The 27887-nt window shown below is 37.2% G+C and overlaps 1 protein-coding gene across 1 annotated transcript in view; it reads left to right on the top strand.

The window, feature by feature from the left end:
* Positions 1 to 27670, top strand: part of LOC311291189 (HHIP-like protein 1) — a 72064-nt gene extending 44394 nt beyond the window's left edge. The window contains exons 2-9 of the mRNA XM_084410098.1: positions 4277 to 4923; positions 7977 to 8120; positions 13810 to 14138; positions 20487 to 20613; positions 20787 to 20932; positions 22286 to 22367; positions 24348 to 24430; positions 25989 to 27670. Of these exons, the coding sequence (XP_084266224.1) occupies positions 4277 to 4923; positions 7977 to 8120; positions 13810 to 14138; positions 20487 to 20613; positions 20787 to 20932; positions 22286 to 22367; positions 24348 to 24430; positions 25989 to 26818 (2388 nt within the window). The 3' untranslated portion in view covers positions 26819 to 27670. The remainder of the gene's footprint in view (positions 1 to 4276; positions 4924 to 7976; positions 8121 to 13809; positions 14139 to 20486; positions 20614 to 20786; positions 20933 to 22285; positions 22368 to 24347; positions 24431 to 25988) is intronic.
* The last annotated feature ends 217 nt before the right edge of the window (positions 27671 to 27887 follow it).

Genomic DNA, 27887 nt, shown 5'->3' with positions numbered 1-27887 from the left:
AAGACTTGCGGTCAAATTAGGGATTGTTTGACCTCGACGTGATTTGAACACGCAACCTTCTGATCTGGAGTCAGACGCGCTACCGTTGCGCCACGAGGCCCTCCATTTCTGGGATTTTGCCCTGCATTTCTGAGAATTTGCTGAGCCAGTTATATGGTCTAGCAGTAAGGATTCATGAATTTTATAAAGACTTGCGGTCAAATTAGGGATTGTTTGACGTGATTTGAATACGCAACTTTCTGATCTGGAGACACAAGGCCCTCCATTTCTTGGATTTTGCCCTGCATTTCTGAGCCAGTTATATGGTCTAGCAGTAAGGGTTCATTAATTTTATAAAGACTTGCAGTTTAATTAGCGATTGTTTGACCTCGACATGTTTTGAACACGCAACCTCCTGATCTGGAGTCAGACGCGCTACCGTTGCGCCACGAGGTCCTCCATTTCTGAAAATTTGCTGAGCCAGTTATATGGTCTAGCAGTAAGGATTCATGAATTTTATAAAAGATTTGCAGTCAAATTAGGGATTGTTTGACCTCGACGTGATTTGAACACGCAACCTTCTGATCTGGGGTCAGACGCGCTACCGTTGCGCCAAGAGGTCCTGCCTTTCTGGAAGTTTGCTGAGCCAGTTATATGGTCTAGCAGTAAGGATTCATGAATTTTATAAAGATTTGCAGTCAAATTAGGGATTGTTTGACCTCGACGTGATTTGAACACGCAACCTTCTGATCTGGAGTCAGACACGCAACCGTTGCGCCAAGAGGTCCTGCCTTTCTGGAAGTTTGCTGAGCCAGTTATATGGTCTAGCAGTAAGGATTCATGAATTTTATAAAGACTTGCAGTTTAATTAGCGATTGTTTGACCTCGACGTGATTTGAACACGCAACTTTCTGATCTGGAGTCAGAAGGCCCTCCATTTCTGGGAATTTGCTGAGCCAGTTATATGGTCTAGCAGTAAGGATTCATGAATTTTACAAAAGACTTGCGGTCAAATTAGGGATTGTTTGACCTCGATGTGATTTGAACACGAAACCTTCTGATCTGGAGTCAGACGCGCTACCGTTGCGCCACGAGGTCCTCCATTTCTGGAAATTTGCTTAGCCAGTTATATGGTCTAGCAGTAAGGATTCATGAATTTTATAAAAGACTTGCGGTCAAATTAGGGATTGTTTGACCTTGACGTGATTTGAACACACAACCTTCTGATCTGGAGACGCGCTACCGTTGCGCCACGATGTCCTCCATTTCTGGAAATTTGCTGAGCCAGTTATATGGTCTAGCAGTAAGGATTCATGAATTTTATAAAAGACTTGCGGTAAAATTAGGGATTGTTTGACCTCGACGTGATTTGAACACGCAGTCTTCTGATCTGGAGTCAGACGGGCTACCGTTGCGCCACAAGGACCTCCATTTCTGGAAATTTGCTGAGCCAGTTATATGGTCTAGCAGTAAGGATTCATGAATTTTAGAAAGACTTGCAGTCAAATTAGGGATTGTTTGACCTCGACGTGATTTGAACACGCAACCTTCTGATCTGGAGTCAGACGCGCTACCGTTGCGCCACGAGGCCCTCCATTTCTGGGATTTTGCCCTGCATTTCTGAGAATTTGCTGAGCCAGTTATATGGTCTAGCAGTAAGGATTCATGAATTTTATAAAGACTTGCGGTCAAATTAGGGATTGTTTGACCTCGACGTGATTTGAACACGCAACCTTCTGATCTGGAGTCAGACGCGCTACCGTTGCGCCACGAGGCCCTCCATTTCTGGGATTTTGCCCTGCATTTCTGAGAATTTGCTGAGCCAGTTATATGGTCTAGCAGTAAGGATTCATGAATTTTATAAAGACTTGCGGTCAAATTAGGGATTGTTTGACGTGATTTGAATACGCAACTTTCTGATCTGGAGACACAAGGCCCTCCATTTCTTGGATTTTGCCCTGCATTTCTGAGCCAGTTATATGGTCTAGCAGTAAGGATTCATTAATTTTATAAAGACTTGCAGTTTAATTAGCGATTGTTTGACCTCGACATGTTTTGAACACGCAACCTCCTGATCTGGAGTCAGACGCGCTACCGTTGCACCACGAGGTCCTCCATTTCTGAAAATTTGCTGAGCCAGTTATATGGTCTAGCAGTAAGGATTCATGAATTTTATAAAAGATTTGCAGTCAAATTAGGGATTGTTTGACCTCGACGTGATTTGAACACGCAACCTTCTGATCTGGGGTCAGACGCGCTACCGTTGCGCCAAGAGGTCCTGCCTTTCTGGAAGTTTGCTGAGCCAGTTATATGGTCTAGCAGTAAGGATTCATGAATTTTATAAAGATTTGCAGTCAAATTAGGGATTGTTTGACCTCGACGTGATTTGAACACGCAACCTTCTGATCTGGAGTCAGACACGCAACCGTTGCACCACGAGGTCCTGCACTTCTTAGAATTTGCTGAGCTAGTTATAGGGTCTAACATTAAGGATTCCTTAAATTAAAAAAAGACTTATGGTCAAATATTATATATAAATATATTCGTATTTTGAGCACTTCTTGCGTTGTTTCTTGCCTCTTCACGATGACTCGCTTAATTTGAACACTCGACCTCCTGAACTGGAGACAGATGCCCTACCATTGCGCCACGGGGCCCTGCATGACTGAGATTTTGCTGAGCTAGTTATATGGTCTAGCAGTAAGGATTCATGAATTTTATAAAAGACTTGCAGTCAGATTAGGGATTGCTTGCCTCGACGTGATTTGAACATGCAACCTTCTGATCTGGAGTCAGACCAGGGGGCCAATGTTTCGTACAAATTTTAAGCTTCCCCGGGCGCCGCAAATTGATTAGCGGACCCCCACCTGCTGTTAGCATTCCATTGACTCCCATTCATTTTGGCGTCACTTTGACAGCGAATAACTTTACATCTGTCCATTATTTATTTCTAAAGAAACACGACAATGTATAAAAGGCTCCATTACCTTGTATCTTACGTTATGGCCCCGTAGAATCAGTTTTTGTAAAAATAGGCTAACGATTGCGTCATAACCACGCGACTCTGTCGCACAGTAGAGAGATTACCGTATGGACAGGAGGAGAAGCTATCGGGCAATCGGGGGGACGTGGAGGCAAAATGACAAAATAATTAATCAGAATACTTAGCAAAAGTTTCTCCTTCTCCTAGCTCATGGACAGCTCCTACTCACACTCTCCGTCTCTGCAAGTTTCGGAAGGGAATGATTCAGGTTTCTCTTGGCACAGCTACTAGAAGACAGACGGGTTGCTCACGTCACATCTACGTCGTCAAGCTCGTTTGAGTCTGTGCAGTACGCTCAGCCATCAGGAAGTGAGAGCTTCTAATTGACCTCACTTTTCTCCGTTGAAACCTATGGGGTCGCTGTGTCCAGTTTATATACTGTCTATGAGTCAGACGCGCTACCATTGCGCCACGAGGTCCTGCACTTCTGAGAATTTGCTGAGCCAGTTATATGGTCTAGCAGTAAGGATTCATGAATTTTATAAAAGACTTGCGCTATATATATATATATATATATACACACACATCTGCAACCAACATGACACATGCAGTAAGTCTCTTAAAATATCAGATCATTTAAAATATATTTCTAAAACTCATTTTTGCAATTAACCATTAAGACAACATGTACTATCACATGTAGGCCTATTTAAGGTGCATGGAAAATGTTTGTGTTTTTTTTTTTTTTTACCACATGGCACATAACATTTAAACTTTTCTTTATACTATTTTTAAAATGGGTGGATTCTGACTGGCTATCATGTTTTTAATGTTCATCAGCTGAAAAAATTGTGTTCTACTGTATCCTTATCGCTATAGCTGGTGTGGACTTCCCTATTCTCATAGATCAATTATTATTTTTAAGTTACAGTTATCACCCTTGTGTTAGAACAATTTTTAATACATTAAAGTTCTAGTTATCATCATCTTAAGGTGTAGTCACATTTACTGTTATTCTGCAAATTTTCTCAGACGAAATCCAGTCGTTTCAATAGAAATCCAACCATGCATGCATATTTTCTATGTTGACGAACAGAAACTGCTTTCTTTGAAAGCAACTTCTGTGTAACTGTGCTTTAAGAAATAGGCAATGTCTTTACAATCAAAGTCCTGCTAATGTTTTCGCAACGGGCCCTTGAAGCTGCTTAAAAGCCGAATCTTAGACTCAGTGTCCTGAAGTAATCTTGATATGTCTTTGAGAAACTGTTAGATAATAATCGTGTAAATGTTGATGCGTTGATTTGCTTGTTTCAGGAATGCTCCCCGTATGCAGCACATCTGTACGATGCAGAAGACGCCAACACCCCGATGCGGGAGCTTCCCGGACTCTGTGGAAACTACTGTGGGGATTACTGGCTCCACTGCCGGTACACTCTCAGCCTTCTGACCAACTACAATGAAACCTCTGCCATTGAAGAAGACCGAAGCAAGTTCTGCAAATACCTTGAGCTGAAAGATCCCGAATACTGTTACCCAAACGTCCTCTCTGACGACAAGCTCAACGCCAACCTGGGAGACGTGAAGGCGGATCCGCAAGGCTGCATACAGTTGTGCCTGGAAGAAGTTGCGAATGGTCTTCGCAATCCTGTTGCGATGGTACATGCGAATGACGGTACTCACCGCTTCTTTGTTGCCGAGCAGCTGGGTTACGTGTGGGTTTACTTGCCGAATGGCTCTAGAATCGACAGGCCCTTCCTGAATCTGACCAGGGCGGTTCTAACATCACCTTGGGCAGGAGACGAGCGAGGGTTCCTCTGCATTGCCCTGCATCCTCAGTTCACCAAGGTGAAAAAGGCCTACGTCTACTACTCTGTGTCTGTGAAGAAGCAGGAGAAGATTCGCATCAGTGAGTTCGTCGTGTCCGATTCAGATATGAATATGCTGGATCACTCCTCAGAAAGGTGAGAAGATCTATCTATCTATCTATCTATCTATCTATCTATCTATCTATCTATCTATCTATCTATCTATCTATCTATCTATCTATCTATCTATCTATCTATCTGTCTGTCTGTCTGTCTGTCTGTCTGTCTGTCTGTCTGTCTGTCTATCTATCTATCTGTCTGTCTGTCTGTCTGTCTGTCTGTCTGTCTGTCTGTCTGTCTGTCTATCTACCTACCTGTCTATCTATCTATCTGTCTGTCTGTCTGTCTGTCTGTCTGTCTGTCTGTCTGTCTATCTATCTATCTATCTATCTATCTGTCTGTCTGTCTGTCTGTCTGTCTGTCTGTCTGTCTGTCTGTCTATCTATCTATCTGTCTGTCTATCTATCTATCTATCTGTCTGTCTGTCTATCTATCTATCTATCTATCTATCTATCTATCTATCTATCTATCTATCTATCTATCTATCTATCTATCTATCTATCTATCTACCTACCTACCTGTCTGTCTGTCTATCTATCTCTGTCTGTCTGTCTGTCTGTGTGTCTGTCTGTGTGTCTGTCTGTCTGTCTGTCTATCTATCTATCTATCTATCTACCTACTAGGGGTGTGCAAAGCAGCCGGTATTTGTATCTGTATTTGTATTTGTTGAGAGGGGAAAAGTATTTGTATTTGTATTTGTATTCGAGTAAATTTCAAAATAGGTGTAAAAATCCATTTTTTTTGCGTTACATATCTAATTTACGTTATAGTGTAAGTATTCTTTAATTATATCCATTATAATAATTATGGATATGCAATATTGGTTGATGTTTTTCCATAAATCCAGCAATGAACATGTAACAAGGAACGTCATTGAAAAGAAAATAACATAACAGCCATTACCTACGTTAATGTTACTCTGTCAACAGCCTATTGTCTAAATTACCAAGCTAACAGAGCTACTAGTGTTGTCACGGTGCCAAAATTTCAGTATTCGGTACCAATACCTGTGAAAATCCACGGTTCTCGGTAACAATTTCGGTAAAGCTTAATTTAGATTAAATTTACATATATTAAAGTTTATATCACGGTTACAAAGATGGAAACTGTAGTATTAAAAACACTACATTAATATTACATTTGTTAGATAACAATAGATAAAATGACCTAACAATAAACAATAGTTAGGCTATATACTGTCGCAATTATTCTCCTTGGGGTTCATTTAAAAATACATTTTTAAAATCAAAAGTTAACATTATTTATGTTAACATTATTTAATGCACAATGAATGAAGTGAACAAACATGACCAATCAAGTGTTTGTATTAAATAACATTCACAAACATTAATTAATGTTGTAAAAATATATTGTTCACTCAATGTGTTGATGTTAGATGCGCATTAAGTAATGTTAATGAATGGTATCTTATTGTAGTGTTACCAAACAGGAGATAAAACATGTTTTATTTGACTTGACTGTACTTATATTTAATCCAAAACTGCATTCATATTTAATTTTAAAAGAGCTTTTTAAACCTGCTAAGAGTTATCCAGCCAAGAATAAGCCTAGAACTGCTTTTCTGACGGACTGATATTAATGACAAAATGACGGCTTTTTTATTTCATTTCTCATCTCCATAAATATATCTAAAGCTAATGCAAGGGCTAGAAATCAATTAATTCTTTGCTGATACTTCGTAATCATGAAGAGCGCAGTTCGCACGCTTTCTCCTTTCCACAAGCGCTTGCCCTCCCGTGGCGTCTGTCGTTGCTATGCAGCGCGCCGCTCGCTTCTATTATAAGCGCGCTTGCCGCGCGCCTACATTTGAAATCTGCACGCGCAAAAAACGCGCTATGTGAACTACCCCTTATGACAACGTGACATTAGCCTAATCCAAAATATTTCAGCCACCACATCAGCAGCACCGCCGGTCGCCATGTCTCATGAGGAAACGCAGCTTTTTGATATAAAGTTTTTCTTGTTCCCGAATACAAATATTTTTAAAAGTATTTGTTCGAAATAAGTATTCGTAAAAAACACATTATTTGTGCTTTCCGAATACCGTATTCGGGTTCGGCTCCACCCCTACTACCTACCTACCTACCTGTCTGTCCGTCCGTCCGTCCGTCCGTCCGTCTGTCTGTTTGTCTGTTTTTATTATACATTTTCTGGCTAGGCTTTCTCAAGCCAGTTTCAAAGTTTATCTTGTCAAACTTTGCTAAATAGTTTCGATTCAAAATCTTTTTTAATTTAAAAATCTTTGACAATTGACATTATGCATCATATGCTGTGGTTCAAGCTTAAAGGTTGGAAAAATGCGTTATGTGTTGCTGTTAGAAATACATTTTTGATACATAGGCTATCATTGGCACATATTCTTTCGTCATTCATCCTCACGTGTTTCAGAAATGATGATGGCAGACAGATACTTGCTTAAACAACAATTATTTTTTGTAGGCAATGATAGTGGTGTAGCTATTCAGATCTTCTCTGATGTGGTGACAATCACAGTCAACAAAGGGTATCCACAAACCATACGTTTCACAACAAGTAACTTGCAATTTCATGTCAAGAATACAGATGTCAATAAAGAGTCCCCAAAAAAAGTTTCCATATGTGTTTTATATTTGATGCACCAGGCTTTTATGGCTCAAAATACTATGATATAGTGAGAATATGGAGCTAAAACTCGAAGATGAAAAAAACACCTCAATTTTATGATAATATGTCAAGTAAACCTTCCTCAAATTCTATTCTTATAAAAATCAGTAAAGATTTCACAGCAAAAAGACACATGAACCAGGACCTAAAGGTGGAATTTTGTACATACTAAAAGGCCTTTCATTGGCTAATAAAGTCTAAACCACCAGACGACAGAAGGCATGCAGTAGATTGCGTGCAACATGTTTTTCAGCAAAGTTGTGATGTTGGTAATTTAGAGGCGTTAGAGATTCATGCATCATTAGGATTTACAGGCTTAAAAAACAGATTCTGAAATACAGGACTTTCTATCAAAGAACTTTCTTTTAGATGTGTGATTTTCACCCACTTTTGTCAGTCACCGTGATGCTTATTCTGGTTGACAGGACACTTCTAGAAGTTGATGAGCCTGCATCAAACCACAATGGAGGTCAGCTGCTGTTTGGGTTGGATGGCTATCTCTACGTATTCATAGGAGATGGTGGCAAAGCAGGAGACCCTTTCGGAAAGTTTGGGAATTCTCAAAACAAGTGAGTAATCTTCAATTTATCTTTATTTGCCTTAAACTTGCCTTAATGTTATAGAATGTTTTCTAAATCCACCTAAATAGATTAATTTATCCTAACATAATAATTTTAATTGTTAATCTTTAAGGTAACAGTTGCAGGTTACTACGCTTATTAGCTCATTCATCAAATTAGACAAATCATTAATCAAATATATTATATAATAAAATGATCTAAGACTGCAATTTTTTGTGTGCTAGAAAATGACCACGTCGACCAAACAAAACTGTGTGCTTCTTGCAGTCTTCTTGCGGTTGATACCCTGCACTAACTTGCACCATAAAAGTGGTCCGTTCAAGTAAATCCTCTGTGCAATATAGTGTGGTTTGGCGTACGTGTGCCCCAGTTGAGTTATGCATTTAGCCAGACAGCCTCAAAATATTAGCATTGGCCTGCCACCCTCCTTGCCCCATGTGACATGAGCAGACCTGGCAGTGCCTGCCGAATACAGAGAGTGGCACGGTGAAACTCACGGTTACATAACCACACAGCAAGCCTTTCAGTCTTATAGAGAAACCTGTCGTAGCCACTGAAATCTTGGAGTCCTGGTGTCGATGACTAACAGAGAAGTATATACTGGCTTGTACTATATTGGCAGTACATGTTGAATTGCAGAGTTGCGTAGTTACTGATGGTCTTCTGTACCCACACACATTATTAAAAAGCTTAGTCTTCAGCTTCATATCAACCTTCTGTGGTGAGAAGATCTAGATTATTGCCTCTGAGCTTTTACTGTATGCAAGCCTGTAGAAACAGGTTTCATTTATTTGTCACTATCAGCAATCACAGTGACTTAATAAATAAAATAAAAAAGGGCTCTGATTTCTGGTTACTTTTGAATGCATGTCAGTACTTGGCTACTTTTGAATGGCTATAAATAAAGTGAGTAAAGCAGTGAGTTAAAATAAAGGCCTCTTTGCAAAGCCTGCATTTAATATAATCACTATGCATGTGATCAATATACTAATCAATTGCATTAACACGTTCACTTTGACAACCCTTATAACACTGCAAATTTATGGATGAAACATTTGTTTTATTGTTTACATGATGTGCTTTGTCTGAACAGATGCTAAGTTTTACATCTATCTATTTATTTATGGATTTATTTATTTCTATCTGTTGCAGTATTATGTTTGAATCCCCAATATACTATTATAGTTTTGATTCATATTTTTTATTAGTTTTTTTTAATTTATATTTATTGATTGTTATTTCATATTACAGTTTTTCTCAGTCGCTTTGGTGCATTTCTCACATCACTATTTACATTTGCACAACAGTTATTGCAGTTCTCAAAACAATTAGTACAAACTGCAAAACCTAGTTGATAACCTGCAAAAGCGTGTCACTTGCTCAAAATGGAGAGCTCATTCCTCAAAAGCAAGTATTCATGTCTAGAGGTCGACCGATATGGTTTTTTTCAGGCCGATGCCGATGCCGATCTTTTGAAATCCGGGTCGGCCGATGGCCGATAAATGCTGCCGATTTATTTTGGCCGATATTTGGCCGATTATGTGCTTGTTTTTAACCTCTATTTGAAAGATAAAATGTAACACAAATAATTACTTAAGATAGACAAGATTTCTCAACAAAAACATTTATTGAACACTTTACCAATCTGCACTTGTACAAAAGACAAAAAGAACTTGAGATATGTTTGGTAATTGTACCTGAATGAATTGAAAATTAATTTGCTACATTTCAGATTAATATATTTGTTTTCCTTAACATTTGAATTAACAGTAACTTAACACTTTGCAGTTTGAATGATGTCCTGATAAACAAAATGACGGAGTATGTTTTTATGTTTCCACTGTTCGATCGCGCCCGCGCCTCACACACACACACACACACACACACACACACACGCGCGCGCGCGTTTGCACACACAGTAAACACTTTGCGACTTTAAACACACGCGACTTTTCGATCTCGATCGCGCCCGCGCCTCTCTCTCTCTCTCTCTCTCTCTCACACACACACACACACACACACACACACACACACACACACACACAACATATTGCAATCTTTACATTGCAGCCGGAGCTAAAGCGGAGCTACAGATTAGGTGTCCCTAAAGAACCCGCGTATCTAACAGTAGTTCCGCATTACTTTGCACGCGAGTTTTATTTATTTTTATAGCGTGTATTCTCCGTGGAAATACAGTCACACATTACACTACTGTTTGGCCAGCATTTTAACCGTGTTTAATCCAGCTACTAGCTAACGGAATGTTAAAGTTAACTGCTGACTAGTGTCAAGTGCAGCGAAGCGATGTTTCTGTTATTCTAACGTCCGTTTTCAGAGCATCCAAGAGAAGCACAGGCATAACAGTAGCACTGATACGAAGCACAGAAATCCGCGTTGATATTCGGTCTGGTAAATAACGGTCGTTAAGGCACCAGTGCCGTATTAGCACTGGGTCTGTCTGTAGCTACCCAACCCTAGCAAAGCAAAGCCAGTCCTTCACTAGCATATAGTTGGTCTCTTTTTTTTATTACTTATTTCTCTGCATTGAGTGACAACCCTCTCAAATATAAGACACACAAACAGAACAAATAAAAGTCTCAGATTCACTGTCTGTAAATTCTTGCTTACTTTATTGTGACATGATCGCAACCCTTCTGCTGTGCTAATGCGACCTCAACTACGCTATCAATTTCAAAGTAGCCGAATGTCATGTCGCCTATTCATGTTTTTTTTCTCTAAGTTGGCTGTAACATATCAAAAGTTTTTAATTAAATATAAAGGAGTTTTCTCCAAGGAACTTAGCTCCTTCCTTAAGCACTGGATGAGGTCTGCTCACTCTGCTGGAGAATGACTCTAGGCGCAGCGTGCGTCGAACGCGTATTCCACAACAACAACACTAGGCTGCCCACAGATGCGCCTGCCTAATAATCGGCTTGATACACTTGGATATTGGCCGATGCCGATTATGTTAAAAATGCAAAAAATCGGCCGATCAATCGGCCGACCGATGAATCGGTCGACCTCTATTCATGTCAATGAAAGTGTCAGTGTCATCAAGATGAAAAGTCCTGACACCATTGGTTATGAGCAAGATAGTCAAATGGCTTTGTCATGTTTTCATTATGACAGTTTACTCTGTAAATGTTTTCCAATGCAAAAAAGTCCGATCTTGGTGACACTGCCTGAACATGCTTGAACAGCACTTTATACTATTTGCACAGCCATTTGAAAAATACAGTAAAGTTACACATTACTGTATTTAGTGAGGTAACTGAGTACAAGACACTGAATATGTATGTTTCACATTTTTACTGCATATGCTCTTTGCAATTCTAATTTGTTCACAGCATTGTGCAAAAGAAAAAATACACCCTTATTTACAACAAGCATAAACTCCCTTTGGGTAGAGCTGTGCACAACTGTACACAATATTGCAGTACATATTGGAACTGAACATACAACATACATAGTAGTGTAATAATTCATGCACATCCAGATGTTCCTCATCAGTGAAAGCTGAGATTCACCTGAGAGAAATTGTTCAATTTAGGGACATTTTCAGGAAAAAAAAATAAAATAAAAAAATGTGTAAAATTTGCTTGACAGATTCTGACAACTAGTTCAACATGTTTGTATGTAACGACTCAAGCAATGAAATGAGGACTATTCGTTTTATATGGAATGACTATTCAGCATTCACATGTATAGTTAATTTTGACTGACATGACATAAGCAAATGATAATGTTATAAAACAGCAGAGAGTTGTATGAAAGCAATTGATGCATGTCCAAAAGCATTTGCAATTTGTTGGAAGGAATGAGAAACTGCTACTATGATGTGCACAAATGACTGAATGTTGTGGAGGTTGAACTAACTGTTGTGCAACTGTAAATAGTGATGTGAGAAATGCACCAAAGCTACTGAGAAAAACTGTAATATTCTGTTTTCATTTTCATTTACAGTTTTTCTCAGTCGCTTTGGTGCATTTCTCACATCACTATTTACAGTTGCACAACAGTTAGTTCAACCTCCACAACATTCAGTCATTTGTGCACATCATAGTAGCAGTTTCTCATTCCTTCCAAAAAATTGCAAATGCTTTTGGACATGCATCAACTGCTTTCATACAACTCTCTGCTGTTTTATAACATTATCATTTGCTTATGTCATGTCAGTCAAAATGAACTATACTTGTGAATGCTGAATAGTCATTCCATATAAAACTAATAGTCCTCATTTCATCGCTTGAGTCATTACATACAAAAATGTTGAACTAGTTGTCAAAATCTGTCAAGCAAATTTTGCACTTTTTTTTTGCACTTTTTTTTTTCTGAAAATGTCTCCTAAATTGAAAAATTTCTCTCAGGTGAATCTCAGCTTTCACTGATAAGGAACGTCTGGATGTGCATGAATGATCAGTACTATATGTTGTATGTTCAGTTCCAGTATGTACTGTAATATTGTTTACAGTTGTGCACAGCTCTACCCAAAGGGAGTTTATGTTTGTTGTAAATAATGGTGTATTTTTTTCTTTTGCACAATGCTGTGAACAAGTTAGAATTGCAAAGAGCATATGCAGTAAAAATGTGAAACATACATATTCAGTGTCTTGTACTCAGTTACCTCACTAAATACAGTAATGTGCAACTTTACTGTATTTTTCAAATGGCTGTGCAAATAGTATATAGTGCTGTCTTGAGCATTTTCAGGTAGTGTCACCAAGATCTGACTTTTTTGCATTGGAAAACATTTACAGAGTAAACTGTCATAATGAAAACATGACAAAGCTATTTGACTATCTTGTTCATAAACAATGGTGTCAGGACTTTTCATCTTGATGACACTGACACTTTCATTGACATGAATACTTGCTTTTGAGGAATGAGCTCTCCATTTTGAGCAAGTGACACGCTTTTGCAGGTTATCAACTAGGTTTTGCAGTTTGTACTAATTGTTTTGAGAACTGCATTAACTATTGTGCAAATGTAAATAGTGATGTGAGAAATGCACCAAAGTGACTGAGAAAAACTGTAAGTTAAAAGTTTAGAAATTGCATGTGCTTTTGTAATTTTTTTTTTTTTTTTTAATGTTTATACAGTTTTTATTCATTTTTATTTCATTTTTATTTATTTTAGTACATCAAGTTGAAAAATGTTTCCTTGGCAGCCAGTTGAAATAAAAGAAGTTAAAATTTTCCTTATATATATATATATATATATATACATATATTAGTAATAAGTAACGACCCTGGTCTGAAACTGATTGGTATTAACATAATAATCCATAAATCTAATCCAATAAATAATGAATCTAATAATTAGACGAAAATAACAGAAAAATAACAAAGCAGAAAAAAAGATACACTGAATGAAGGACAGATCTAAGCCAGCAGAAGCTTTAGTTCTTTTCACAGGATGAAAAATGAGCCTCTTCACGGACAGTTCAAGCCCGTGCCAGTGTCAATATTGACATACTGCATTGTGGGATGTGAGAGGCCTAGCATGAGTTTAGCAAGGATGCGGGTAAGAGAGAGAAAAGGATCAGCAGACGGTGCAAATGTTTAAGACTATAGTCTTACGAGTGCAATCTTATGGGGATCAATTATTTGTATTACTTTAATCTCATACAAACCCTTTTTGTAAAACACAAGGAAAAACAAACACTGTGATGTTTCAGGTCCACTCTTCTAGGCAAAGCCCTGCGAATCGACGTAGACAACAACGATCATGGCGCCCCCTACAGTATCCCATCAGACAATCCTTTTGTAGGAGAGAGCGGCTCGAGGCCGGAGATCTACGCCTACGGTGTGAGAAACATGTGGAGATGTTCAGTCGACAGGGGCGATCCAGGCAGCGGCCAGGGCCGAGGCAGAATGTTCTGCGGGGATGTTGGGCAGAATAAATATGAGGAAGTGGATCTGATCGAAAATGGAGGGAACTATGGATGGAGGGCAAAAGAAGGCTTCTCCTGTTACGACAGCAAACTATGCTCCAACTCGTCACTCAGTAAGCAAACCTTTCAATTTAACTTCAGCATGTACAGTAGTGGCTAAAGGTGATTACAGGGAGGTCTTTTTTTTTTTTTTTTATGTTTATTACAGTCTCTCGTGGAGACAACAGCAAAAAAACAGGCAAGGCATCAACAAAATGCAGATTTGACAATGAAAAAAAATAAGATAAATAAAAATAAATAAATAAAATAAGGCATTGTTCTCAAATAAATAATGTGTGGATCAAAAACATTTCAGCAGCATAACAAATATCTTCTACAATTTGTTTAGAATTTTTTACAAGGTTCAAGGAGGATAATAACATACGAAATTCATTTTTAAAACAGTTTACATTTGGCAATTGTTTTTTCCATTTATTTTTGTGAATGTGGTATTTACCCATAATGATGATATTAATCAAAAGTGAAATGTCCCTCGTCGGTTTAGAATTATAAATAAGAATATCTTCGATTGTAAATTGTTCAAGTTCACTAATTTTATTATTTAACCAGCTGTGAACATCTTGCCAGAACTTCCTACTAACTGAGGAAGAATAAATGTTCTGTTCGTTCTGGGTTTTCATGACAAAAGTCACAAGGATCAACTTCAAAACCAAATCTACCCCTCAGTGTCTCCGCAGATGGACAGTTTAAGAATTAAGAATTTTAAATTGCATTTCTTTTACTTTGGGTGCAATTGGCCATTTTAGACATTTCCAATGTTTTTCTGCAATTGTTGGATTATCTAATATTTTAAGTTTTATCTTCCTATCATAATCATGATATATATATATCCTTTGAAAGCTTTATTTAAATATTTGTTGTCGCATCTCCTATCGTTAAGTTTGGAAGTTTGATTTGGACATTAGAAAAACTAATTGTGTTTTTTTATCAGCTGTATCAAATTCACTGGGATAGATTTACAGATTTTCTTATATTCTTTAAGAGAACATTGAATATTATTAAATTTGTTTTGTAACTGTAAGATTTCACCGTTTATATCTAAAATGTCATGTACAAAGATAATGCCTTGGTCAAACCAAAGCTGGTTGAACAAAGACTTTTTATTTCATACAATTACTCTATTATTCCACAAGGTGGCACAATGAGGGGTAAAGTTATGGGTAAATACCATCTTCCAATGATGCAAAACTTGTTTATGAAACTTGTATTTTAGAAATTTCAAAGTCACATTTCAAAAGAAAGTTTAATCCACTGAACATCTTGAACATACTTTTGGGAATGTGAAACCATATTGAATCCGGCTTCAATAGAAACTCTTTCAACCACTTTTTATTGCCTCAAAATCCACTGTTTTGATGTATTCTCCAGATACATTTATATCTTATAAATTTAGTTCATTTTCCTCACGTTTTTTGGAGCAATATAAAGAGATTGACATGGATAAATCAGTCTGGATATACCCTCAGCCTTGGACAATAAGTTACGCCCAAAAATGGAAAGATCTCTGCTAAGCCAGTGGTTAAAGGATACTTGTATTTGATCAAATTTTTCTTTCATATTAATTTCCTCTCTTTGTTTTTCATCTTTAACCATCTTAACTCCAAGATATTTAACTTCTTTTTTAACAGGGACTGACATTATTTCTGTATCTATACAGTCATATAACGCAAGTAGTTCACACTTTTTCATATTTAAACGAAGACCTGAAGCTTTGGAAAAAATTGAAATTATTTGCAATGCATTGCTAACCATAGATTTATCCCTAAGGAAGGAGACAGTGTCGTCTGCAAACTGACTGAGGCGAAATTCGTAATCAAAAAAATGTATACCCTGAAAATTTGGATTATTTAATATCAGATGATATGCTAGTAGCTGTGTACATAAAATGAACAACTTGGGACTAATTGGACATCCTTGTCTTATTCCGCAAGTTATATTTATTCTAGGTGTTAGTCCTGGGTTTAAGGAGACATAACTGTAAATATCAGTATAGAACATTTTGATCACTGAACAAAATTTTTTGTCGAATCCAAAATTTTCTAAAGTAGAAAATAAAAAATCGTGTTCTATAGAATCGAAAGCTTTGAAATAGTCTATAAATAAAATCAGGCTTTCCGATTCCAGAATAGACCGATAGTCCAGCATGTCCAATATTAATCTCACATTATTATGTATACTTCTACCTTTTATAAACGCAGACTGAGGTTCATCTACTATTTTATCAATTACTGTTTTCAATCTCTCTGCATATATTAACGCTATTAACTTATAATCGTTGCAGAGCAAAGTAATACGCCTCCAATTGTCTAAATTTGTTATATATTTTTTTATTTTGGGGAGTAGGGTTATTATACCAGTTTTCATTGTTGGAGTAAGACATCCTTCTTGTATACATTCGATAAATGCATTCAATAACAATTCTTTGATATCTTCCCAAAAAAACTTACAAAATTCCGAGGTCAACCCATCAATTCCAGGTGACTTCCCATTTTTCATTTTTTTTTCAGGGCATTTTCTAATTCTTGCAGATTTATTTTGCCTTCTAACCTTTTTTTGTCATTCTCCGCAATCCTTTTAATATTGCTCTTAATCAGAGTAAAAAAGGATTCGCAGTCCTCTTTGTGGAAATTTGAGCTATACAAGTCAGAGTAAAAGAGTTGAGCCTCCTCCTGTATTTGGCTAGAGTCTTCTATGACTGTGTCATTTTTTGTTAATTTGCAGATTATTTTTTTAGACTGCCTAGATTTTTCTAAGCCATAGAAATATGTTGTGTTCTTTTCACCTTCTTCGATCCATCTAGCCCTGGATCGTACAAAGGCTCTACTTGCTTTTTCTAAATAAATTTCATCAAGCTGTTTTCGGAGGGAGTTCAACTCAGTTAGTTCTTCCTCCAAAGCATTAGTTTTACCACAGAGTATGTTAATCCTTTTCAGTATTTCTTTCTGTTTTAGTTTACTTGTTTTTGACATGCTTTTTCCCGTTTCAATTGCCAACCTCTTTGTTTCAAATTTAAACCATTCCCACTTCCCTTTATTTGACATATTCATTCCTTTTACTTTTAGACAGAGGGATTTTATTTTTTTACAAAAACCATAATTTGATAAAAGTCTATTGTTTAGTTTCCATATATTACCCGAAGAGCGTGGTTGTTTGGTTATTAAACAGTGGTCGGTGAGCGGAGATGTAATAATCTCACATTTCTGAACATTATTACTTACTGAATGTGAGATTAGCCAGTAATCTAGCCTTGACCGTTGGTTCCCGTTTGAAGCACTAATCCATGTATATTCCAAATTTGTAGGGTTATTCAATCTCCAATAGTCAAAAGTATTAGTTTCAATACAAAAATTGTGTAGTACTTCGTTGTTTTCAGGTTGTTGGCCTCTAGGAGGTATAGCCTATCCAGCCAAGAATTTGGAGCAATGTTAAAATCACCTCCCATAACAACTTTATCTGTCATATGAACAGCTTTCCACTCTGTCACTAGCCTATCCAGTTTCTCTAACATACTTCTATTGTTCACTTTGTTATTATATCCGTAAATTGAAAGCACAATCATTTTTTGGTCTGCAATCAGCCAGTGGCCATCTTTATCTCCTACGTGACTAATTACTTTTCCTGTAAACCTGTTACAAAGTATCATAACACCTGCCGAATAATTGGTACCATGAGAATATAAAACATTATCCCCCACTGCAGTTTCCAAAATTTCTCATCTGCTGTACCCGAATGTGTTTCCTGTAAAAAAAAGTTCTTTACAAAATAAAACCAAACCTCCAAATGTTTCAGTCAAAAACTTGGGCTATTTAATCATATCAATGCAATGAGTCTTTTTTTCCCAGTCTATTCAACAGCCCATAATAACAGAAGAACAACCACTTGGAAAACGAGTGATTCGTTTTTCAGTCAACGTTGTGGAACGTACCATATATGCATCAAGGATAAACCTTTTTCCCATCGATGATCGCGTATCCTTCCTTCAAAAAAGCCTTCTTTCCGCGGCGCCTGGCTTCATCCACCCGTAGCCACAGCTTCTCCCTCGCCTCCCGATCTTCTTTGGAGAAGTCCTTTTTAAAGATGATCTTCTTCTCTTTGCACACTCGACATCTTCCACACTTCGTCCTTCACCGTTCGCGAAACAAACTGCATAATGATGGGTCTTGGCATGTTGTTGTTCATTGCACCTTTTATCCCCAAACGGTGAACGGTGTCAACATTTCGGCGGAGCTCATCAACAGACCCATGGGGACCACTCGGTAAGGATACCTATGATTTCATCTCTGGTCTTCTCATCTTCCTTCTCAGGTAACCCCAAGAGCCTGAGGTTCCATCTCCTCTTGTATCTCGCAGCTTCCAAAACCTTCTCCTTCAGGGATTTGTTTTCTGCAGCCAGGAACTCAACTTGTCTTTGTAGCTTCTCGATGTTTTCTTTATTTTCATCCGTGGCTCGTTTAATGGCGTCGGTGCGTTCTTCAATGTTCTGTAGGGCACTTGACTTCTAGGGCATCGAACTTTTTCAGAGCTTCTTGAACATTATTCATCCTCGCTTCAATGTTTTCCAGCTTCCCATCTAGACCGTAAAAAATTTTCATCACAGACTCAATAGCTAGTGTAAAGCTATTAGCATTCTCCTCCCTTGCCTTCGCGGCTCTCTTCCTCAACTTTTTGGGTTGCGGACTATTTACAGGAGTTTGGACGTCCTCGAGATTAGCAAAAGATTGCTCCATTTCTTGGATTTCGTTTTCACTCGTTTCACTCATATCACTCAGCGCAGTGGTGCCGTAGTCATAGTCGACGATGTTAGCTTCACCAAGTTTTTCCATCTTTCCAGTAATTTCGGTCCAATTAATTCTTCAAAAGTTCAATAGTTTGTCAAAAACGAATAAAAGTCACTTCTGTCACAATATGGTTTGGTTGATTTTTCCTTTAAGTAAATTTTGGACTGAAAAACGAATTTTCCTTCGGAGCCTGCTTGAGACTAAACCGCTCACTCCGCCATCTTGATTTGTCTCCGACAATTTGTTTTTAATTACCCTACAAGTTCAATTAAACCATCAAAATATGAGGATAATATTTTATACATTTTTTTAAATACAATGCAATGACAGAAGCCTGGTCTATGAGGACACTAGTTATTATGCGGGCATTGGGGTGCACACATATCTGACTAAATTATTTGGCAAAAAAGGCAAACTACAGCTTTAGGCTTTATTTTACTATGCAAACATTAGGGAAAAAAATGCATAGGAATATAAGGCATTTTGGTTACACTTTATTTTAAGGTGTCATTGTTACAGTGTAATTATATATTTAAGTACTGAGTAATATTAAGCAACTACATGTACTTACTATAGGGTTAGGGTAGGACTAGGGTTTGGTTGAGGGTTAGTTGCATGTAATTATGCATCATTTACTGTTATTACTATGGTAAGTACATGAAACATGTAACAAGGACACTGCAAAATAAAGTGTTACCGGCATTTTTAATGCATCGAACAGAAACAGAAACTCAAACGTGCCGCGTAACACGAGACTGAGCTTCATCGGTTCATGCTTGAGCTTCCATTTACCACAAGTGATGTGTGAGTTGATGGATGAATGTTTATATGTGAATAAAAGCCTAAATTAAATCGGTTCATCATATAAAGCGATCGTGTCTCTTCAGAAAAAATGGACTTAACCGCTCATTCGTTTTCTAATGATCTCTAGTCTTACGTGTTTGGAGTGACATTAGGGTGAGCAAATGATGATATAATTTTCAATGCCGTGAACATCAATAAGAAATATATTTACTGAATTTATTGAGTTGCTTCAAATATTATTATTACGGTAGCACTTTATTTTACAGTCCTGTTCCCTTTATACTGTATTATTACAATTATTACAATAATTGAGTAATAAATAGGTACTACTAACCCTGAATCTACCTTTAAACCAATAACCCATGTAGTTACCTTATATTACCCAGTACTTTCTGAGTTAAGTACACTGTAAGTACGTACTGTAGAATAAAGTGCAACCATTATTGCTTTCTTTAGGTTTTGTTTCTTTAAGTCAATTTACAAGGTAACCCAGACAATTCTGATGTTTACAGTAATTTAATACATTTTATGCACTTTACAAATGTTGAAGTAACGAATTTGTTGTATTGGACAAGCTAATCTCTAAACCTGTAGGCTAGTATATAATCAGACAACATAAAAGCCTGTAATTTTATTCTCATAAAAAAATCTCTTCTGAAGAAGATATTTGAAAACTACTTTCTTATAAAGTTATCCTTTCTTCATTTATTTTAAAGATTTTTATGAATACAGCTTCAGTTTTCACAAAATGCTGTTGGTTCCAGTTGAGTTTTGAAGAGTATATGAGAGAAAAATATCTTTATTTTATCTTTCCCATAGACGATATTCTTCCGATATTTGCTTACCCACATAAAATCGGCAAGTCAGTAACTGGCGGCTACATCTACAGAGGCTGCCAGATGCCCAATCTGAATGGTCTGTATATCTTTGGGGATTTTATGAGTGGGTACGTATGTTTTCTCTAGTACTTGAATTATAGGCCAATATAATAAAAGATAAACAAGAATATCAACACAAGACTAATGCATGCTACTTTCCCATAATGGCTGATTTATTTCACTGTTTGTATGATTACTATGCACTGAATATATCAGACTTCTCCCACTGTATGCATCCTAGGCGCCTGATGTCCCTAAAGGAAAACACGGAGACGGGAAAATGGAACTATAAGGAGATTTGTATGGGCTCTGACAAAACGTGCAGTTTCCCTAAACTTATAAACAGCTACTACAAGTATATCATATCATTTGGCGAAGATGAGGCAGGTAACTTGAGAGCAGATCTGTGTGTGACTATTTTTAGGGTCTTTTCTCCAATACACAGTCATGTAGCGAATTAGCTCAAATAAAGGGAATATATAATTAATAATTAATCATACTGGTTATGATCAGTTATTACCTACACATTTTAAATCGCCCAAAAAAGCAATACATAGCCCATGTATTTGTATCTCTTTACATAGATAATTAACCCTAATGGATTCTAATCAATTATGAATATACAGACAGGCTATAGATCAAATTTCAGAATAACCTTTAACAGAATTAATTTCACATCAAATAATCCGTTCGTCCACCGAACCGACCGTACGATCTTCTTATCAACTCTCAAGAAGGATTATAAACTCTTGAGAAAGGTCAGACAGAGCAGCAGACAGAGACAATCAAGCGTATAATGGGTTTTAATAAATTAAACTCTAAAAACATACAACGACATTTAAACAAAGAATATATGAAGAGTTCAGATGCAAAAGCCTCTAAGTGCCATCTGAAATTTACTTCTAGAATGATCATTTTTTATCAAGCTCGTATATTTAAGTTCAGTAATTTCACTTAAATGACAATTAATAGGTCATTTTCATTGCCATTTAAGTGAAATTACTGAACTTAAATATACGAGCTTGATAAAAATTATCATTCTAGAAGTAAATTTCAGATGGCACTTAGAGGCTTTTGCATCTGAACTCTTCAAAACAGAATAACGAACGTAAATGAGTGTAATGAGTCGATCTCTCTACATTCAAAATGTTTGTATATAGTACATATCCATATTTTGCAATATATAAAATCAACATTTGTAAATCATTTTAAATCACTAAAGCCATTAAGTACACAGTCTTGTACCGATCTTTAAAAATGTTTGCAGTGTTGTGATTCACCTCGTCCCTGGTTGGCTTGGTTCATGGCTTATAACTCTTTAACGAAGACTTTTATAAAATCCCTATGGGAAAAATGAATGGAAAAAATACTTTCGGAAACCAGCGCCACTAAAAAGGGGGTGAGAACTGTACTCTGTAGAACCTTAAAGGGGTTCCCATCATGGGTGAGTACACGCTTACCCCCTTTTTAGTGGCGCTGGTTTCCGAAAGTATTTTTTTATGGATTTAGTTTTAATAAATTATTGTTCTTTTAATTCAAGTTTATGAATTAGACAGCTCGTAAACATACTTTATTAGTGGGGAAAAAAATCAAATAAACCATTAAACATGGAAGTATTATGCAGTCATTTAAGACATTTCTCCTTATATAGAACCTTTTGGGCATAAAGGGCTCTTTAAAACTGAGGCTTCTAGAACCCCATTGAACCGTTTTTCTCCTAAGAGTGTGTCTGTGTTTCAGGTGAGCTGTACTTCCTCGCGACGGGAGCGGCGAGTGCCACAGCCCGAGCCGGAGTGGTGTATAAGATAGTGGATCCCTCGAGGTACACACACTGTATTGATACTGACACACACTCAAAAAAATAAGCTGTTGAACGAACTTGATTAAATTAAGGAAACCTTTTCCACGAAAATGTTGTATGAACTTAAATTCATTTAGTCATTCCTGCTAGATGAAGTTTTGTCAGGTTGACTACATTTAATTTTTGCCCTGCCTAAAATCGCCAACATTATAACTTTAGCTAATTTGACTCTACAGTTATTTCCAATGATTGTCACTAGTGTTCAATTTAATTAAAACCACCTTTCACAGAGTAATATTGAATATTACTCACGCAGGTCTGCGAAAGAGGTGTAATGCATGTACAGTGTATACTGAGGCCCACAGCCCTAAGCTAAACACAGTCGCCACTCTTCTGCATAATGGTAACCACAAAATTCAAAAACATTACAGAAAGTCCTCTTAAGTTTCTAACATTAGTGAATATTAAACACTAACATTAACTAACAACATCTTTCCATTTACAGAAAAACACAAAATAACACTTTTATCCATAAATGTACCCTACTAATGCAGTCCCTTGCAAAGCATGCTGGGACAGATCCACTGCCCAGTTAGTTGTCAACAAAAATGATTCATGTAGGTTTCACACAAATTTTAAATATATTAGGTTGATTGAACACAATTAAATTAAGTTGTGACAAAATATTAAACAATTGTGTTACTTTTGCTTATTTTAATTAATTAAATTTAACAAGAGACAAAAATTCATTTTTTGAGTGCAGACTGTAGACAGGGGGTTCAGTTCTGTTAACATCCACTTCACATGATGGTATGATGGTAATGCAGAGCTGTAGTAGAAAAAACAGCCTCCTCCCCTGCCGAATCTGATTGTCTATATTGATTATACCAAAATGCCTCTTAGAATATATCAAAATAAATTAATAAATGAAAATATAGTGATAATGCTTTTTAGGGGCAATATTAAAGGAATAGCCTACACAAAATAAAAATCCTGTCATTTATTCTCTCTGATAAGTTTTTTTTTTTCTGTTGTTGTCCGATTATGTGTGTAAGCAGGGCCTACAATTAACAATCGCCAAGCGCCAAATGCGAATAATAAAACAGGTGTTGGCGAGTGTATGAAATGGTGTTAATCGCCAGTTGGCCGGTAATATTTTTATGAATTCTAACAATGCAATGTTGTGAAAACATAACAGTAAAACAAACATGAAGATCGTTCGGGACAATTAACAGGCCAGCGCTGCATCGTCACAAGAGTTTAAGCCTTGGCCATTTAAATATTCAAGTGCAAGAAGTTCATAAAGAACGCTGTATGGAAAGTTTTGTGTGCGCAAACATCTGAAGCAAATACTGAATTGAGCTCTCTTTCACGTCTTCATGCTCTTGAACGGACAAATTCACAAAAAATGTGTCCAAAATGCCCGCCTCTACGAGTATCCAAGTAAACATAACCGGTTATGGCTTAAAAAACGTAAACAGTAGAGAAAGAGGTACACCAGTATCAGTGTATTGGATACGTGCATTAGTCTTAAAGTGACAGCAGCCTAATATTTATGTCACTGTCTGTATTTGTAATGTTAACCAAACAACAAAAGGCAAAGAAACAAAATCATTCACTGATCTTGACTGAATAATTTTTGTACCTTTAATAAGGATTAATCTATGTTTATTTATGAAGACTATGCAGTGTTAGTTTACATTTGACTACTTTATTCAATATCTCTACCTGAAAACTACTGTTACTTGTCTTTAATAATGTTTAGTTAGGGTAGTAGTTTTAGCTTTGGTAGCGAAATTGGAATAGAGTGTGTCATAACTGCCTTTTTTTTTGCAACAGTTTAATGAAAAATGTTTGTGGCTGGTAAATCTTCTTAAGTCACCGGCCATTGGCAGGTGTGGCAAAAAGCTAGTTTTAGTCCCTGAGTGTGAGGTATGTTTGTACTTACTGTTAAAAGCTGTGAAATTAACATTAAAATTGGACATTTTCTTCACTCTTTAGGAGGGCCCCTCCAGGCAAGTGCAGCTTTAAGCCCACTCCAGTCAACATCAAGGGCAAACTGATTCATTTCAGTCCTAAAGAAGGTAAACAAACACTCCTTCTTCCCATTGAAGGCGTGAGATTTGAGTAGGGCTGCACGATTTAGAAAAATAAAACCAAAATTGTGATATGGCTTAGTGCATATGGATTATCAAATGGCGAAGGCTGCGATTGAATGAAATGAATGCGCTGCGTGTTTCAGACTGAAGCGCAGCACTGTGTTTATTTACACGTGAGCAACTCTTGATTTGCCGGTGTTTTCAGCGTCTCGGTTCACAGTAAATGCTGCTCCTCATGAACTCCACCTGCATCTGCTCTGAGTTTGAGTCATTTTACCGTGCATTTGGAAACAATGTGCCAACCATCTTCATATACTAAAAATGTGAAAATAATGCATTCATATACTAGATGAAAATGAGATGCTTATCAACAAAAGATTAACAGCTCCCTGCTGTTTACAGTCAAAATAAAAGTTTGATAGTTTAACATTTAAAAGGAAAGGCATTAAACATTAGTATTGTAATTTTACAGTTGTAATGTAAAATACAATTATATTATTTTTCCAAAATTCTAAAGATTTTCTATTTTTCAAAAATTTCTTATGTTTTATTTATTAATTTTCATATTCTATATAATTATATTATAATTTTCATATTTTTATTTAGTAATAATAATAATAATAATACAATTATTATGGCAACACTTTACAATAAGGTCTATTAGTTCACATTCGTTAACTACATTAGTTAACGTTAACTAACAATCAACAATAATACTAAAGCATCTATTAATCTTTGTCAGTGTTAATGTAAACATTTAAAAATGCATTATTAAAATCATAAGTTGTATCTGTAAATATTATTTAATGGAGCTGAGCTGACATGAACTCTAAGTTAAAGCATTAACTAACATTAATTAACGTGGCCTTATTGTGAATTATTAATATTATTACAAACATAAATTACTCTGAAATGTTAATTGTGAAATTGAAAGATGAAACCATGTTGATGACCTGAGTCTGTGGTAGAGTAGTGAGTTTCATGTGAAACTCGAGGTCGGGGACCAACGTCATTTGATTCCTTCCCTAGAGCTCTTCCCATCCGATTTTAGGGAAAAATCAAATCTGTTGGAGACGTCCAATAGATTACTTAGTCACCACAGAGACAGTACAATCAACATGGGAAAATCTCACAGTAAAACAAGCAGCTGTGAAAAATATGATAGACCGGTGTTGTGCCAGATGAGAAGTGTATATGTATCATATTTTTACTCTTTTAATTCCTTTTATAACTGTATCATCTTTATATCTCTTGTAATTCCTTTTATAACTGTTTTAATTTTCCTTGCTTTTATTTTGTGATTATTTAATTACTTTCTGTGTAAAGCACTTTGAATTGCCATAGTGTATGACATGTGCTATATAAATAAACTTGCCTTGCCTTATTATCATATAAAATATATATTTTTTATAACAATATTGATAATCACAAAAATCTGGCCAAATCATGCAGCCCTACGAACAAGCACAGCAATCGCAATTGCAATCACTAGAAAGGGTGATTGTTCTGCTAGTTTTTTTACTCTGTTTGATTTGTTCCACAGAGTTTGTGATTAACAAAAAACCCTCAACGACTGCCATTCCCAAACCAAAACCGACCAAACCCAGTTCAACCCCACGGCCGCGAGCACCACAGACGACAACTCGCAGGACGCCTCCAGCGACCACAGTCCGCCACTCTACGCCTCGTCCACGCGCTCTCCACACGACCCCTCGGCCACTGACCCCCGCCAGGCCCTCGTACTGGACCCCGGCACCCAAACCCAAACCCAAACCCACCGCCAGGCCCTCGTACTGGACCCCGGCACCCAAACCCAAACCCACTGCCAGGCCCTCGTACTGGACCCCGGCACCAAAACCCAACACCCCGGCCAGGCCCTCGTACTGGACCCCGGCACCCAACACCCCCGCCAGGCCCTCGTACTGGACCCCGGCACCAAAACCCACCGCAAAGACCCAAACAGGCCGACCTGGGAAACGAGGTCGCGGGAAACCCCGGAGGAAAGGAGACCGCAGGGGTCGGCCCCGCTCCGGGACAGTGAGGCTGGTCAGCGCCGACGGGTGGAAGGACCGCGGCCGGGTCGAGATCTTCGTGCGTGGCGAATGGGGAACGGTGTGCGACGACATGTTTAACACACAGGCCGCGGCGGTCGTCTGCCGGCAGCTGGGATTCCCCGTGGTCGAGCGCGTGGCGAAGAGAGCAGAGCTCGGAGCGGGAGCCAGCGGAGTCAGGATCCTGCTGGACGACGTCGAGTGCGAAGGGACGGAACGGACTCTGTTACACTGCAAACACGCCAAACTGGGCAAAAACAACTGTTCTCATGACGAGGATGTTGGGGTGGTGTGTGGCCATTATGAACATGCGGTGGAGTGAAAGACAGTGATGCCACAGACCAAAAATACAACTGTTTACAGAGAAACTGTCCGTTTGACAGAAAATATATATATATTATCATTTAAAATGACCTACTATAAAATTATGACGAACTGGAAATTCCCCCATTGCAACCAGAAGAGAATCAGTGTTTTGTTTTTGAATAAAGACACAAATGAAATATCATATTAGACAATATTTATGGAGAGATAGAACAAAAATATGATTGAATAAGTAAACTGCACTCACAAGTTATACTCATCAATCAATCAAACACACATTTTAATAATCTTTTTTTTCTCCACACTGAATCATGCACTATTTACACTGCGGTGAGTTGTTGACCATCTCACACAAGAGATATAAATGTATTAACTTTTTTTATATTTTGACAACACTTTACAATGAGGTTTCATTAGTTAACAAGAACTAATAATGAACTGCATTTATCAATCTTAGGTAATGTTAATTTCAACATTTACTAATACATTATTAAAATCAAATGTTGTGTTTGTTAACATTAGTTAATGCACAGTGAACTAACGTAAACAAACAATGGACAGCTGTATTTTTAGTAATTAATGTTAACAAAAGATTAATACTGCAAAAATTGTATTGATCATAGTTCGTGTTAGTTCATAAATTACCTAATGTTATGAAACTTTATTGTAAAGTGTTACCCATCATTTTTTCCTCATAAGAAGCGTGAAATTAATTTAAAAGAAAAAATAAAGATTAAAGTATATCCACCTAGCAATCATGAGATTTTGCAGATTGTCCTTTTCAGGTTATTGCTATGTAAATATTGCATTTTTGTTGCACATTCCAAATGATGATTGTTTTTAATCACAAATGCTGGACATTCTTTGTTGTATTGTAATAATTAAAACATTTAAATAAAATCGTTTGCATAATCGTTGTGAGGATCGCAAAGTTGTATTCAAATCTTTTATAGCCTATATCAATTACAATGTCTTCCGTTGCTCTTTGGATGTTGGTGTGGTGGATGTGATGGTTTCCTAACTTAACTGATCTGAAACAAACTAAAAAAACCTATTAAATAAACACT

This window comes from Rutilus rutilus (assembly GCF_951802725.1).
Source record: "Rutilus rutilus genome assembly, chromosome: 5".
Taxonomy (NCBI): domain Eukaryota; kingdom Metazoa; phylum Chordata; class Actinopteri; order Cypriniformes; family Leuciscidae; genus Rutilus; species Rutilus rutilus.
The sequence above is the reverse complement of the archived record's forward strand: the minus strand, read 5'-3'. Positions and strand labels throughout refer to the sequence as shown.